The sequence below is a fragment of the Leptopilina heterotoma genome, unplaced genomic scaffold (genome assembly GCF_015476425.1).
Source record: "Leptopilina heterotoma isolate Lh14 unplaced genomic scaffold, ASM1547642v1 Lhet_146, whole genome shotgun sequence".
Taxonomy (NCBI): domain Eukaryota; kingdom Metazoa; phylum Arthropoda; class Insecta; order Hymenoptera; family Figitidae; genus Leptopilina; species Leptopilina heterotoma.
Genome location: NW_025110864.1, coordinates 986,039 through 1,002,849, shown reverse-complemented (window position 1 = coordinate 1,002,849; position 16,811 = coordinate 986,039). Strand labels below are relative to the sequence as shown.

At 29.4% G+C, this 16,811-nt stretch overlaps 2 protein-coding genes across 3 annotated transcripts; one reads left to right on the top strand and one right to left on the bottom strand.

Annotated features, from left to right (window-relative positions):
• The first annotated feature begins 5,187 nt into the window (after positions 1 to 5,187).
• On the top strand, positions 5,188 to 8,022 carry LOC122498328 (THAP domain-containing protein 1-like). The gene is made up of 6 exons (XM_043606013.1): positions 5,188 to 5,434; positions 5,566 to 5,591; positions 6,961 to 7,177; positions 7,384 to 7,568; positions 7,641 to 7,805; positions 7,982 to 8,022. The coding sequence occupies exons 1-6, from the start codon at positions 5,370 to 5,372 to the stop codon at positions 8,020 to 8,022; spliced, it is 699 nt and encodes a 232-aa protein (XP_043461948.1). The 5' UTR covers positions 5,188 to 5,369.
• A 6,394-nt stretch (positions 8,023 to 14,416) lies between these two features.
• Positions 14,417 to 16,501, bottom strand: LOC122498311 (THAP domain-containing protein 5-like). 2 transcript variants are annotated; one of them, XR_006301221.1, is made up of 5 exons: positions 16,042 to 16,501; positions 15,474 to 15,716; positions 15,208 to 15,395; positions 14,735 to 14,912; positions 14,417 to 14,654 (listed from the first exon to the last, which is right to left on the bottom strand). XR_006301221.1 is itself a non-coding variant. In XM_043605993.1 (3 exons), the coding sequence occupies exons 1-3, from the start codon at positions 16,101 to 16,103 to the stop codon at positions 15,245 to 15,247; spliced, it is 456 nt and encodes a 151-aa protein (XP_043461928.1). In that variant the 5' UTR covers positions 16,104 to 16,501; the 3' UTR covers positions 15,207 to 15,244. The 2 variants fall into 2 exon arrangements, 1 of the variants encoding a protein (XP_043461928.1); XM_043605993.1 differs by lacking the exons at positions 14,417 to 14,654; positions 14,735 to 14,912 and having other exon boundaries at positions 15,207 to 15,395.
• Between the last annotated feature and the right edge of the window lie 310 nt (positions 16,502 to 16,811).

Sequence of the window (16,811 nt, the reverse complement as noted above, 5' to 3'; positions counted from 1 at the left end):
CGGGATTCAAGACGAACAATTGCGAACAAGTTTAATGACTTCAAAAATAAATTCAATAGCCGAATTAAGTCAATGTTTAGGATCTTTGTCAGTTGAGGACACTAAAGATTTAAAGAAAAATAAGGATACGTCAGACAATAAAAGATTTGTTAAACACGAAAAGGGTAAACGTCCATTTAAATCTTTTGGACCCGATGAATGTTATAATTGCGGAGAAAAAGGTCATAGAAAAAATCGATGTCCTAAATTGCAAAATAGTGAATCAAACAAATCCGAAAACGATACGCGTAAAGAGAACAAATCCGAAAACGAAAAACCTTCCGAAAGATCGACTAAGGAAAAACCCAAATGTAATTTTTGTAATAAAATAGGGCACTTAGAAAAGGAATGCTACAAGAAAAAGAATAAAGATAAAAAAGAGGGAACTGCATGACTAGGGAACGACGGGGGGTCCCTTCAAGAAGAGATGTCAAACCAAGAAGTATTCGTTGTTGGGTCGGGAAATGTAAACAAACCGATAAAAACTTGCCTTTTAAATTTGAAAGAAAGAATATGCACCGTAGATTTGGGAAGTGATTGTTCAATAATCCGAGAAAGTTTAGCTCGAGAATTAAATATAAAATTTAAAAATACAAGTCAAATATTAACCGGATTTAATCACGCGATAGTCACACCCATTGCTAAATCAAAAATTAAAATTTGCATTGATAATATTCCTTTTACAATTAAAGTATTTATTGTCCAAGACAATCAATTAGCAAAAGAAGTAATAATTGGTAGAAATGTTTTGCTTAAATCCGGAACAAAAGCAATATCAGATATGACTGGTATAACATTTACTTTGGACGACTCAGTAAAATTAAATAATACACTGCAAGTAGAAATGGTCGATATGAGTCATGCGAAACCTGTAGAAGAAGCAGATATCAAAACTGAAAATCTCGATTTTGAAATTAAAGAACAATTAATAGAATTGTTAAACAAATATCGTAAAACCGTGTCATTTAATATCGAAGAACTAGGCAAATGTACTGCTACCGAAATGAAAATTGATTTAATGACAGAGACACCGGTTTATCATGCTCCATATCGACTATCTCTCTCCGATCGTAAAGTTGTAAAAGAAATTTTAGAAGAATTAGAAGCGAGTAAAATTATCCGTGAAAGCAATGCACCTTACGCGAGTCCTATAATTCTTATTAAAAAAAAGAATGGAGAATGGCGAATAGTTATAGATTACAGAGCGCTTAATAAAATAACTAAACGCATTCAATATCCTTTACCTTTGATAGATGATCAAATAGATCAACTTAAAAATAAAAGAATATTCACATCATTAGATATGAAATCTGGTTTCCATCAAATTCCTATGCACCCAGACTCAATAGAAAAAACTGCTTTCATAACACCCGACGGACAATATGAATTTTTACGAATGCCATTCGGTTTAGTTAATGCTCCCGCCGTATTTCAAAAAGCAATGAATAAAATTTTAAAAAAATACCGCGCTGATTTATTTTGATGACATTTTAATTGCCTCTGAAACAATGGAAGAAGCATTTATTGCATTAGAAAATGTTTTAAAGGCCTTAAAGGCAAACGGATTAACCCTTAATTTAACGAAATGTAGATTTTTTCAGAAAAAAATCGAGTACTTAGGCCGCGAAATTTCAAGTGAGGGCGTAAGACCGGGAACAAATAAAGTAACCGCTGTAATGAACGTCATCGATCCAATAAATGTAAAACAAGTTAGACAATTTTTGGGTCTTGCCGGCTATTTTCGTAAATTTATAAAGAATTTTGCACGAATAGTTTTACCTTTAACTATTTTATTACGTAAAAATGCACCATTCGTATGGGGCCAAGAACAGAAAGAAGCAATTCAAACTGTAAAGAAAATATTGTCCGAGCGGCCTGTTTTGGCCATTTATGACAGTACGTTAGAGACCGAGGTACACACAGACGCGAGTGCAGTAGGTATAGGCGCTATACTAATACAAAAACGGGAAGGCAGAAAATATGTTGTAGCCTATTACAGTAGAAAAACAACTCCCGAAGAACAGCGATACCATTCATACGACTTAGAAACTTTGGCTGTATTCTCGTCTTTCAAACATTTTCGTGTCTATTTAATAGGCATTAAATTTACTGTTGTTACTGATTGCATCGCAATTCGAGCCACTGCTAACAAAAAGGATATTCAACCACGAGTAGCACGTTGGTGGATTTACCTTCAAGATTTTGATTTTAATATTGAATATCGACCTGGTACTCAAATTGCACATGTCGATTATTTGAGTCGCAATCCAATAGATTGCCTTGCTATAGACATTACAGAAAAAGAATGGATTAAAGTGGCTCAATTACAAGACCCTGACATTGACGTGATTCGTAAAATTTTAGAATCGGGAATTAAACAATCAGATACGAAGCAATATTTCGATAAATATGACCTAAAAGGGGGGGTACTTTTTCGAAAGACTGACTCTGGCAATAAATGGGTAGTCCCTCGCATGTCTCGGTTTAATGTAGTCAGATTATGTCATGATGAACAGGGACATTTTGCTCTTGAAAAAACGTTAGAAAAAATTCAAGAACACTATTGGTTTAAAAGTATGAGAAAATTTGTTTTCAAATATGTAAAGTCCTGTTTAAATTGTTTATATTATAAAAATCCATCAGGCCGAAAACCAGGACTATTGCATCCGATAGAAAAGATCTCAATCCCATTTCATACTATTCACCTTGATCATGTTGGACCATTTATTCGTAGTAATAAAAAAAATACTCAAATTCTCACAATTGTAGATGCTTTTACAAAATTTTGTATTTTGGAGCCTGTTCGAAACACTTCTGTAAAAGGGGTATTAAAAGCACTTAATCAGCTGATTGCAATTTTCGGAGTTCCATCCCGAATTATTAGTGATAGAGGATCAGCTTTTACATCTCACTCATTCAAGGCCTTTTGTGAAGAATACGGCATTAAACACATTCTTAATGCCGTAGCAACACCTCGAGCGAACGGGCAGTGTGAGCGAATGAATCGTACTGTCCTTGACTCACTGGCAGCTACCTGTGCTGGTGGGACCGAAGACTCTTGGGACGAAAATATTAAAAAAGTGCAAAGCGCTATTAACTGCTCTACAAATAGAACAACGCGAAGATCACCAAATGAATTGTTAATGGGGTATAAACCACGCAGTATGGCCGATGCGAAATTGATTGCCAGTATTCAAGATACCCTTGATCAAGTTGATCTGCAACAGATGAGGACTGATGCAAAGGCATCCACAGATGCTGAGCAGTTGGAACAGAAAAGAAGATTTGACTCTCGTAGGTTCAAACCACCAACATACACAGTAGGGGATGTTGTCATGGTGAAGGCGAACCCTGTGGCTACGGGAGAAAGCAGGAAGTTAACAGCTAAGGCAAAGGGGCCTTTCAAGGTTACAGCAGTCCTGCCCAATGATAGGTACGAAGTCCAAGATCTTCGTGACCTCAAGAAATCACCAAATCACCGCAGTGTTGTGGCGGTGGACAGCTTACGTAGGTGGATCACATTCGATGCCACTGAGTAGCTTGGTGAGTAGTTTGAGTACAAGTGTTGTACATTGGCCGAGTCTAATATTCCTAGGTAAAGAAATGGTCAAGCTCTTACCGGAGGGAGTATTAGGCGGAGGCAGGGACCATTATAGTTGGAGTTAAGCCAACTGGGGTCAAGTCTAGTAATCCTAGGAGTGAGAAGTGGTCAAACTTATTCCGCAGAGGGATCACTAGGCGGAGACCGGGACTATAGTCGCAGTCAGGTTCAACATGGGGATCTAGGTGGTTGGTTGGCTATCTAGATCTAGGTGCGTTCCTGGCAAGACTGGCAACTAGGTGCGCTGAGTTTAAGAGCGTCTGATTATTTCAGAATGGCTCTTATGAAGCGTTACAAAAGTTCCTAACTAACAGAACCTTTCTCAAAAAAATAGTTTTCATTATAATAATTGCAAGTCATTTGAATCCTCTGCGAAAACTGATCACTTTCAATTGATGTTTCATGTGTTTTGGAATTGTTTATGAAAACTCTTAAAATGAACTTTAAAGAAAATAACAAATTTTTTTTTTTATTTTATTTAGATACTGTTCAATTGTCAACCACTGGCCGAGGACGACCAATTTGTCAGGAAAGCCGAATGAAGTAGAATTATTTGAACACTTTCATTGGAACCAAGGAGTTCGGGGAAATGGTGGCCTGATCGCTCGTCTTATAAACATTTTGGGCTTATCAACTTTTGGTAGACAAAACATAGCCTACGATGAACAAAGACGAGCTGGTGGACGAGGCTACGATGAGCTGTTCTGGGGACAGTCCTTATTCGGCTACGAATAAGAGCAGACTAACGAATATTAATCAAATGCCAATTATTCTTAAAAGATTTCAAAAGATATTAATTATAACTACTTATTGTCATTTTTACATATAATTAAATAAAATAACATTTATAGGAATATCTCTTTTATTAAAAATAATATTCCTACATATATTGTAATTATTCTATTGTCAAATTGTTATAATAAATTATACTAAAATTTTTATTTATGACTTTGAGTAAATATACTTCAAGCTTGTTATCTAGTCTCAACATTCTTCCATTAATATTTCTTACGACTAGAAAAACTTAATAAATGTTTTGAAAGAGAATCAGGAGTAATTTTATTACTGCTGTAAGGTATTTGGTAGGTATTTCCCACTGTTAATCAAATTTCATTTCTACTAGTGGGCCCCGAGGCTTTACTCGCCCCAGGGCCCCGGCCTCTCTTGTTACGCTACTGATCTAATCCGAATATTAGTATTGTGAAGAACACGTATTTCTCATGCCTAAAAATGATATTAGGAATCTCAAATTTTATGACATGGAACATATGTTCTAAACTATCAACTTATTTGAATAAAGTAAAATCTAATATATTATTTGAATGAACAATATTAAAAATTTTTTGTCGTATATACAGGGTTGCTACAATTTTTGGAAACCTGGAAAACCTGGAAATGTCAGGGAATTTTATTTTGTATGAAAAAGTCAGGGAATAGTCAGGAAAAAATGAGAAAACACATGGAAAATAATTTTATGTTAAAATTGAGGCTCCGGATCTTAAAAGGGCACACGCGCGAGCACCATTGATATGTATTACTACTGGATAGAGGACAGTCGACTTCCGGTTGAAACGACTTGAAGGCTCACCAACTGGTGGCTGTTTTTCACGCGTGCGCATTAACATGTGATTTGTTTGTGTTGACATGTGCAATGAGTATGGATGGTTATGTTTTCTGTAATGTTTATTTCTGTAAAAAAAGTTTTTAAATTCAATTACATAACATTATAATGGTACGTAAATGTATTTATTGCGGAGAGCCACAAGTAGCAGATGTTGATCGTTCCTTTCACACGTAAGTAAACTGATTAAAAGTAGGTTATGTTTTTGTGTATATCAAATTTTTGTTTCATTGATAGGTATATTTATCTGGTTCATTATAATTTAAACAATTTTATTTAATTTATATACAATTAATTTTACAAGTTTTCCATGTAATGATAAGAAACTGCTGGACACGGAGAAAAATGGAAAAATGATTTATGCAGTCAGTGTAGTACTCCTTTATAGAATAATATGTGACAGGTACACACTATAGTATTAGAAGTTTCATAGCTGAACACTTTGGGACTCAACACAAGTTATCCCATTCATCAGCTTAAACAAGACTGTTTATATAGTCTAAGAGGGAATAAGAGTATAAAAAATTTGAATGAGAAATTACTCTCTCATGTAATTGTTAAAAGAACGCGGCAGTGTACAAAACACAAGTCAATAATAGAAGCGAATATTGAACAAATAGTACTCAGTCCAGTTCTTTCGAAAAATGAACGCCGTGCACATAAAGTAGATACCTACTCGAAAACCACAAGTTATTCTCTCTCTCTCACACTAATAGTCGTTCACTTATCTTACCGTTTCACTTACTCTTACTACTCTCAACTATTATGCAGTGCAGTTAAGTTCATTAAATTATTAAATATTGCTGTGAGAATAATTAATTATACATTTCATTCAAGGTCAATTCACTATTTTGTACACGAAAAAAAAAGAATAATCAAATTTACCATGAGGACTGTCAAACTTAAAAAAGGTTTCAAGGTTATTAAGAAAAAATTAATGTTTTTTATTTATTTATTATTAAATTCTAATAACCGTATCAAATTTAAACTAGTTGACAATATTATTTATTCAATATTATGAATATTGTTGACATCCATACTTACATTAATTACAAAGTAAAATCCACGCATGATCTAATTTATTTCATTGGTAAGGGATGTTTCTTAAATAGGAAATTTCCCCCATCGATTGCGTAGCCGAGAGGCTTAATGTAAAAGCGTGCGATTTATAATTATGCGTATATTTAGTTGTATGGTTAGGTAGGTGTTCAATCCCGTATGATTGTAAGATTTTCCGATGCATTTAGTTGTTAATTGTAAGTATGAAGATGTGGGAAGAATAAAACTTGTGAATTAATGAATATGAATATATAAAGAGTGCATTTAACATATTTTTCTTTTTTTTAATGATTGGTTATTGTTTTTTTTATATAAAATTGACGAAGTAAATAAAAGGAAACACTCGTTTCGCGTCGCGTCGGCCATTTATTTTGACAGGTTCCGCGCCTGCGTTCCCTCATTGTGAAAATTTCGAAGTAGGGGACTGAGTCCAGTTTCTCTACTATGCACACTGCAGCGCGCCTTATAATTTTCGCCTGTGTTTCAATGCTCTTTACAGTGACATTTGGAACTAAGGCCCTCTATACACTATACGTAACACCCTAAGATGCTTGATGGAAATGAATTAATGTACTTTTACTGGAGTGAGTCCAGTTTTTTCAATATTGACTCCCAGTTTTTCAAACTCTATTTTTCTCAGTGGAAAAATGGATTGAAAATATGAAATTAGGGCCAAACTTTAAGCCTAGTAAATTGGCTCGATTATGTTCAGATCATTTTGAGAAAGAATGCCTTGAAAATAGAATAAAAGGAACTTTATTATCAGGAAGTATCCCTACAAAATTTAAAACATATAAATCCAGCTGCATTTATTGCCATGAAATAAAAGGAGTTAATAAAAATAGGTCCTATCGAAAGTAAGTGTATATGCATTCAAATATTAAAAAAACATTACAAATTTTGTTTATTTTTGCTAATATTTAATAAAAATTAATTTTTAATTACACAAAAGATATGAGTAAAAGTAATGCATTTTCTCCTGATTCATTTTAATTATATTTTTAAAAAAATGTTATTTAGTAAATTTTAGTTTCAGTTAAATTTTATTTTTTTCTTATAACAGATTTCCTGTTGAAAATCCTATACTATTACAAAAATGGCTATCTGCAATGAATCTGAAAGATGTGGAAGTAACAAAGAGAAGTCTTTTGTGCAGTGATCATTTCGACAACACTTGCTTCAGAAAAACAGGAAAATATTTAATTCTAAACTCTGATGCTGTTCCAACTTTATTTGCAAGGAGTAGTGGTAAAGTTATTTATATTTTTATTATTATTTCAATTAACTTAAGATATTTAAGAGTGATTTCTTTTTTTATAGATGTTGATATACATAATTCTCAGGAAACTTTTAATAATAAATGCAACAAAAGAGAAGTCTCACCGAATGGCTTACGAATTCCAAAATTATTAAAATTAACAGATTTTGAGAATAACAATATTATGGAAAACGTATTAGTTTTATCCGAAAAAGATAAATCTCTAGGTAAGCTTGTTAGTTTGTAAAATAAAAAAATTTTCAAAGAATACAATTTATTTACATTTATTAGTGAATTTTATTTTGTAAATTTTATTTGTTGTAAAATTTACATAGGTGCCAGCTATGAAAAAATTGACATATTTTTGCAGGGGAAATTAACTTACAATGTTTTTATTTTACAGTTACAACATCATTTATAGGAAGAGAAAATTGCATCCACTGATACTGCTGTAGCAGAAAGTCATATACATAACTATATGCAAAGAAGTATACTAGAAAAATATTTTTGCACAATCAGCCATGATACTTGCAACAACTAATGGATAAAGAAATATACAATTGTCTACGGCCTTCAATAATTTTGTGTTTTAAATGCATATTTTTAATTTAAAAAATTTACTGATGTCCAATATAAAAATTTATTTATAATGGACTTTTCTAAACTAGTATTTTTAAAAATATGGTATAAATTTGTTAAGGAAATTTTTAATTGTAAATATAAAAAATACCATTCATTTCTAGTAATGAAATTTGACAAGATTTTAATACAAATAAATTTGAATTAATTAACAATTTAATTAACAATTCTTTTGTTATTTATAAAATTTATTTTTATTTGTAAATAACACAAATTTTAATAATAAATTAATCGTATTATTAGTTAAATAATTAAGGACATATCTTTTTATTTCCAATAATTTTATGTGCAGTGTCGACAAATTGTTTCTAAATAATTATTTTTATACCCATGATTAAAAATAATAATTTTGTTTACTTTCAGAAATTATTATTAAAATAATAATTCTTTTACTCTTGGGTAGTGATTTCGCTTGAAAATTATTTTTCTTAAGTATTAAGATTAAACAATCATATTTTTATACTTTTGAATTTACCCGCTACAAAATGAAAAATTGCCACCAATGGTGGCCAACTTCCGACTTTCTACTTGGACACAAGATCCCAGGCGGCACACGATAACTAAAAGGCATCAAAATGTTAACATCTACTCAAAACGATAACTAGAAGTTATCAAAAAGAGAAGTGTGCCCGCTGGGATTGAAACGGCCAAAGCATTGGTGTCCTCTATCCAGTAGTAATACATATCAATGGCGAGCACACGGCAAATAAGTTGGCCCCTGGAGATAAAATTTTGAAGTTGTTCAAAATGAATTTTAAATTATTGTTTCTTGTACAGAATTTCAAGGCGAAACTTTTTTTCTAATAAAAATTTTTTATATAATTTCTCGTTTTCACGTAAATTGAAAAAACGTGATTTTTTGAGTTAAGAAATTTTAATGAATTTTTGACTTCAACTCGTGACTACATCGTTAAATATTAATCTTTTTCCACGAAATTTACACACAATATTCCTCAAACTATTCCAAGAGTGAAACAATATTTGGATATTTAAAAAAAATTGTATGTCAAAGTAAATAATTATTTAAATAATTTTGTCGGAAAAATGATTCTCCTATTTTCAATTGAAAAAGTTGAGTGACGAATTTTCGTTTTCGAAAAACGTTCAGCGACAAAAATGTTCATTAATATGTTAGGAAGTTTTTTGGAAAATATCTCGCTATTTGATAATAAATTAAAGACAATAGAGCAATTTTAACATCGTCGCGCTCTGCTGTAAACGTAAACAATGTCTAACTATATATACATTGGTCTTGTAATGGCGGCCATGCTACACGTGTGCCGCCACGCCGCAATTTTACAGCAGAGCGCGACGATGTTAAAATTGCTCTATTGTCTTTAATTTATTATCAAATAGCGAGATATTTTCCAAAAAACTTCCTAACATATTAATGAACATTTTTGTCGCTGAACGTTTTCCGAAAACGAAAATTCGTCACTCAACTTTTTCAATTGAAACTAGGAGAATCATTTTTCCGACAAAATTATTTAAATAATTATTAACTTTGACATACAATTTTTTTTAAATTTCCAAATATTGTTTCACTCTTGGAATAGTTTAAAGAATATTGTGTGTAAATTTTGTGCAAAAATATTAATATTTAACGAAGTAGTCACGAGTTGAAGTCAAAAATTCATTAAAATTTCTTAACTTAAAAAATCACGTTTTTTCAATTTACGTGAAAACGAGAAATTATATAAAAAATTGTTATTAGAAAAAAAGTTTCGCCTTGAAATTCTGTATAAGAAACAATAATTTAAAATTCATTTTGAACAACTTCAAAATTTTATCTCCAGGGGCCAAATTATTTGCCGTGTGTTCGCGCGTGTGCCCTTTTAAGATCCGGAGCCTCAATTATGTTAATTTTTAGCGAATTTTACTGAATTTTACCATGAAAAGGTACCCTTCGGTACTTTTTTCCCTACACTATCTAAAACTGAATTAGTAAAATTTGACTGATTTTCAGTGACTATATTCTCGCAATTTGAATCAGTAAAATTTCACTGAAGATCAATTAAAAATGATTAAAATTTCAGTCATATTTCACTGATTGACCAATTAAAAAATAACTGAAATTTTCAATATTCGTGACAGAAATTTCCAGTAACTTTTTAATTGGCCAATCAGTGAAAAATGACTGTTAACTGGTCTACTAACTGGGAAAAACCGGAAATATGCTAGGAATTTTATGTCAAACCGAGAATTTTTTCACCAAGTTAAAAAAAATTTCTATTATTGGTGGATTCCACGTCAGTTCAACACACTTATTTTCATGACGTGTTGGGATATGGCTGTAATTTGGTAAATTTATTACTTTTATAGTGATAAACAACTCCACCAAATATTTTTTCAAAATTTTGAAAATTACTAAAAATATTGCATTTTAAAAATTTTTGTCTTTTTTTTAAAGTGCTATAACTTTGGTTCTAATTAAACGATTTTGGATTTTAAAAAAAGGATTTCTTTGGTTTTAAGTATATTTTAAGTTAAAATTAATATAAAAAAAATTTAAAAAATTTTTTTCTTTTAAATTTTGAAAAATTAAGAATCCGTTTTTGAAAAAGCATCATCTTCGATTTTTTCAAAATTTTACTAAATCTTAGGGCAAATGTGCTTTACATGTCCTGTAAGTTTGTTCTTGGGATCTCAAAGGGATTCGGAGTAAAAAAATAAAACGTAACCATATATTACGAACATATGGGGCAAAATTCCTCAACTGCCCAGGTAAAAAAATGAATTTTCTCCAAACTTTGCTAAAATGTTACTGATTAGTACTTATTAGTAGAAGTGTAAATATTACTTTTTTTTTAATTTGATAAAATATTTTTTGAGTTATAAGGTTTTAAAATTTTAATTTTTTTGAAAATATTTTTTTTTCGATTTAATATATTGATAAGTAAAATTAATCAAATTTAAAGTATGAATAGTGCTTTTTAAAAAGGTTTCCACGGGCTATAAGCTGGTTGTAAAAAAAGTTGTTTTCTGTCAATTTGACCTTGAAATTCAAGGTTTTATTAAAAAAACATTATTCTCAAAAATTTAAAGAAATTCGTCAAAAGAATTTAATTATTCATAAAAACTAATAAAAATTTTTAAAGCCATTTGTAGATTTAAATAATAAACACCCTGAAAACCATAAAATTTTTAAATATTTTATTTTCGCTAATGAAAAAATGTTTAAAACTGAGTTATTTTTCTAGAAGTGATTAATATAACAATAAAATATGCTATGTTTGCATAAATTTTGCTTTTTAATTAATTATTTTTTATATAAATCCCACTTTTAATGTGTATGGAAAAATATTGTTTGAGACTTGGAAAACCTGGAAAAGTCAGGGAATTTCATTCGAGAAAAATTGTAGCAACCCTGATATTTATATAATTCGTATTTTTGTAATTACTCGATATAATAAGAATTTATAACTTATCACAATTTAGAGTGAGAATTATTCACAAAATATTTATATTGTTTTCCCTGTATGAACTATACATTGACAAGCATAAAAAAGTAGTTGGATATTTTTAAAACACAATACGAATTTTATATTTTTATTTCTTTTTTTTGTTTTAATAAAATTATCTCAACATCACACATTATAAACATTCTTTTTCCATTTCTTAATAAAAAAACATGTTTTAGTAAAAAATTGTATAGGTTAGGTTTTCAGGTGTCAAAAGAAAATCATATATTTATTATAAGTTTAACAAATACAGGGAAGTACTCTATTAAATTTCACTTAATCAAAAAGATGTAATAAAATCATCAGCCGTTAAGAAACATAAGTCTAATAAATAAAAATATATGTCCCACGTGATGACGCAAAAAACATTCGTAAAATACGGCAAATGAAAACTGAATGAAACTGCAGGAAAGGAGTAATATTTAAAATTCTCTTTGAAACGTATGAAACCGCTTTTATTTGGATACTTGAAAATAAAATTAATACTTAATTAATTAAAATGGTTTAAATCTCTTTTGTCACTGATTAACTTAAAACACAATGTAATTCACATAAAAAAAGTTGTGAAATTAACAAATCTCTAAATCAGAGATGCGAATATTTATGGCCTTTTCTGGTATAAAGTTTGACAGAATCAAACACAACTTATCACAGTAATTGTGACTATAATGTTTAATTTAGATACACTTATATTTCAGTGGATTTGAAATTAATATTATTTCAAGTTTAGAGATTAATCTTTTTCCGTGCATCTAATGCTAAATATCTATATTAGACGTGTGCAAAAAGCTTGAAGTTCGAAAATTGATTGTACATTCACACTAAAAAAAATCTTAATTTAAGATCAGTCTTAAATTCAGAATTGTCTGATTGAATGCAAAATCGTTAAAAATCCATTGCTTTTTCATCTAAAAGTTGTAGGGTAAGTCCTGGGGAGATGGCCAAATGGGAGAGATGGCCAGTTGAAATATTTTACAGAATTTCTTAATAAATATCACTTATTATGGGTTATTCTTCAACCTTTTGTAACTAATAATAAATGTAAACAACCAATTGTTAAAAAATAATGCCATATTGTTATTTTTTAACGGATTTTTTAATTTGAAGTTTTATTAAGTAGTACATAACCCACGCTTCGATATAAACAAAAAATAAATGGAAAAATTATTTTATTTATTTAATATTTTGATGTTTACTTTTGTCATGTATTATTGGGTGAGATGGCCATTAATGACTTTTATTTAAAATTTTTTATGTTAATGTTAGATACTTATGAAATATTAAAGAAAAACAAATTAAAAATGCCTGAGAACAAAATAATTTATCTAATTGACACCAGAGATGGAGATATATTTGTAGGTTGAGTCGAAAGTTACAATCAAACGACATTGAATGAAGATTGAATTCAGTGCAGTATTTGAAATTTTTGGCTACATGAAAACTGCACTGAATTCCATGATAAATATTCAAAATGTGACCAATATAAGAGAAAAGTAATTTGAACGATTAAAAATGAAGTTTAAGTTAAAAGTAAAAAATTATAAGTTTTGGCCATCTCTCTCGCATACATGTGGACATCTAGCTCTCCCGGACATTCCGGAAAAGATGGTCAAATGCACTTTTTACAAAATGTAAATTTTGAGATTGTACTTTAAAGTTAAGTGTTCAATGTTTAATTATCAATAAAAGTTTAGACATAAATCGCTTTTTTATCATTTTTACATTACTTTAAGAAAAGTATGGTCATCTCCCCCGGACATACCCTATTACACTTAAAACAACTCTGAACTGAATAGTTCACTGAAATAGTTCACTGAATAGTTACTCTATATCAATGTATCCTCTAACTTTGCCGTTGGGAGCAACTGATAAACCCTTCTTAATATACATTCCATCCATAACAAGGGAGCCCAAAATCTCTTTATTATTTTTTTTTTGCTTCAGACACTTTTAACTGTAAAGCCTGGAAACTTTCCGACGTAAACCCAGGTTCTCCATTAATTGAGGAGTACCAAGATCTTAAAGTACTTGGGTCAGGAAGTGCTTTGCAAAATTTGTGCCTTACAAAGCCGTAGGCTTTTGGAGAATAAAAATGAAGAGTCATTGCAAAAGATCTTAAGGCAGGTGGATATTTTTCTCTTGAAACATTGGAAGTAACATTAGCGTTATATTCAGTTTCACATTTAACGCGTTCTGATTTAAAAAGTCTTCTTTTAACAGAAGTGTGCTGCCCTCGTTTTAAATTTTTATCAAATCGATGTAGAAACTGCGAAATATCAGTATCTGCTGCTATGGAATCTATAAGCACGGAAGTCCAGATTCTGAAATGGCTTTTTTTTCGCAAAACTGATACTATATCTTGCAATTTCGACTTTCTTTTTATTGTAATTACAAAACAGGTTATTTTAATAATAAATTAGTTTATTCTTTTCCAACATTTTTTACTGCATTCAAAACAATTAATGATATTATAAGACAACTTAATAATATATATAATACTTATTAATGTATATAATTTATATATGGGTAATAAAAAAATTTAAATAAAATTTAATGAATTAAAAAAAATTGAAAAAAAAACCAATCGATGGAATTATTGTACAAATTATTTACTAATATAATTATTATATACTAATATATGTATATAATTTATATATAGGTAATCGATGGAATTATTATACAACTTATTTACTAATACATTATATACTAATATATGTATATAATTTATATATGGGTAATAAAAAAAATTAATTAAAATTTAATGAATTAAAAAAAATTGAACAAAAAACCAATCAATGCAATTATTGTACAAATTATTTACTAATATGTATAGCTCTATACTTATTTATCTATATAATTTATAATTATATTAATTTTATATTATATTTTAAAATTATTTTTAAGGGTACTTAATCTCTTCTTATATCTGGGCGTTTAGAGAACCAGAAGTTTGGCCCTCGGGTAAATGGAGTTCTACTGAAAGTAGAAGAAAATTATAAGGTATGTTTATAACTGTAAATCAGCTTTTTAAAAGAATATATTTTAATTTTACTTACTTCATGTCCTGAGGGCACTCGTTTTCGAGATTTTCAATATTCGGAGTTTCAGTTGTGGGAGTCGTACATATAGGAGGCGAAATTGATTGGTCGCCTTCATTCCAAATAAAATTAGCAGACTTTTTAGCACTAGTAACTTCAGAGGCAGTCAAATCAGGTGAATGTTTTCTTTTTCTTCCTAAAATAAATAAAAGTATAATGAAAGAAAACTGTGCGTAGAATATAAAATAGTAATAAGATACAATATAATAATAACAATATATAAACATAATTGAGGCTTCGGATCTTAAAAGGGCACTTTCACCATGTAAAGTCTATGCGTAAAGTGCTCTTTTAAGATCCAGAGTCTAAATTATCTATAATAATAGTGGCATTTTTTTGTTCATTCTGTTCACACCACACAACCAGTTTCTTGGAAGATAAATGTAATAATAATAATAATAATAATAATAAAAATAATAACTTTGGTATACCTTGTAAATTAAGAGACGAGAAAATAGTAGGGACTGCTTAATTTTTTAAACGAATATTCCCACACCGAACAAAACAGGATTTCTCGAAGTGATCTGAGCATAGGATACTTTTTCGAGTTGGAGTGAAACTTTCAATCCTCATTGCTCTTAACCATTCATTTAAGAGTCCCTTATTTTTTAAGGGGAACCTGAAATCATTATAAAATATGAAATAAATGATTACACAAGGTTACAAATAATTTAAATCAATGCTTTTTATTCCTTACTTGTGAAACGATCGCTGTTTGTCAGCTTCATTTTTTTGAACTTTACAAGCAGCACAAGCGGATTTGTATGTTCTAAATATTGTTGGCTGACTTCCAGGATTCAGCTTCACATTGTTTCCTCCTGTTTGGAAACATTTCTCCTCAAAATGGTCGGAACATAACCTCATGTATTTTGAGGGAACAAAATTTTGAATGTTCATATTTTTTATCCAGGCCGTTTTTTGCTCTGGACTTTTTAGAAATCTATTGCAAAAAATTGAAATTTAATAAAATATATTTCGCTATTGACTTATTTTATACTTAACTTAAATCATTGTAATAAAATAACGTGTAATAAGTAATTTATAGTCATACACATCGCTCATCTGTTAAAAATATTTGGCTTTATTTTCATTAAACTATCCTTAAAAATTACTTAAAAATTTTGCTTTATTAATATTAAATTTAATATAAATCAATTTATAACTAATTTAATTTATAACTTTATAAAAATGTTGACATTTACAATATAAACATAACCTAAGTTTGTTCTAAATAAATTAATACAACTTTTTGCATCTGTACTTACACAAAAAACGACCTTTTTCCTTGTTCCCCTTCTTCACCACAAAACACGCAATCGAGCACCATTATATAGTTAACTTAATAATAATAGATTAAAAATTTATAAAAAAAGCACGTTAAATATTATGAAAACCAAGCAGTGGTCTAATAACTTTTTCCCAACAACAAAGATGGCCGCTAAAGCTTTCAATTGAGACCACCTTTCAAGCGCCCATTCACTATCCAGTAGTATATAGAGATCAGTGAATATCGAGATAAGGTATGAGTAGGTCCATAGTCTGTCAAAGTTCCCTAATTTCGATTGTCCCTAATTCGATTTGACCACCTATGGCTAAATTCACTATGATAATGAAATATCACGGTAATACAAACTATGTAGAAGGAAAGCGGCAGTAAAAAATGGAAAATGTCGGTAACTGAATATAAATAAAGTGATCTATAGATGGAGCTGTAACTTTTTTTTTTAATTTAATTCATTCATTCTAAATAAATTATCATTTGATTAAAATAATTATTTTTATTTTAATATAAATTAAAATAAATAATAATAATTAAAAATTATTAAATAAGAATAATAAACAATTAAATTTAGAATTAATTACATTAATGAATTAAATTGTATTAATTTAATTAATATTCAATTAAATAATAATGATTATTTATTTAATTTAAATTATTTATTTTAAAAAATTAAATAATAACAAATTTTATAAATAAATAAATTGTATATAAAAATAATAACATAAAATAATAATAATATGCAATATAAATACT

What these genes read in the sequence shown, in the direction of transcription:
- LOC122498328 (XM_043606013.1), top strand. Translation starts at nt 5,370, where the DNA reads ATGGTACGTAAATGTATTTATTGCGGAGAGCCACAAGTAGCAGATGTT. An exon ending in GTTGATCGTTCCTTTCACAC is followed by an intron (nt 5,435 to 5,565) that starts GTAAGTAAACTG and finishes TAATTTTACAAG; the next exon opens with TTTTCCATGTAATGATAAGA. An exon ending in TTTATTTGCAAGGAGTAGTG is followed by an intron (nt 7,569 to 7,640) that starts GTAAAGTTATTT and finishes CTTTTTTTATAG; the next exon opens with ATGTTGATATACATAATTCT.
- LOC122498311 (XM_043605993.1), bottom strand. Translation starts at nt 16,103, where the DNA reads ATGGTGCTCGATTGCGTGTTTTGTGGTGAAGAAGGGGAACAAGGAAAA. An exon ending in GGAAAAAGGTCGTTTTTTGT is followed by an intron (nt 15,717 to 16,041) that starts GTAAGTACAGAT and finishes TTTTTGCAATAG; the next exon opens with ATTTCTAAAAAGTCCAGAGC. An exon ending in AAACAGCGATCGTTTCACAA is followed by an intron (nt 15,396 to 15,473) that starts GTAAGGAATAAA and finishes TAATGATTTCAG; the next exon opens with GTTCCCCTTAAAAAATAAGG.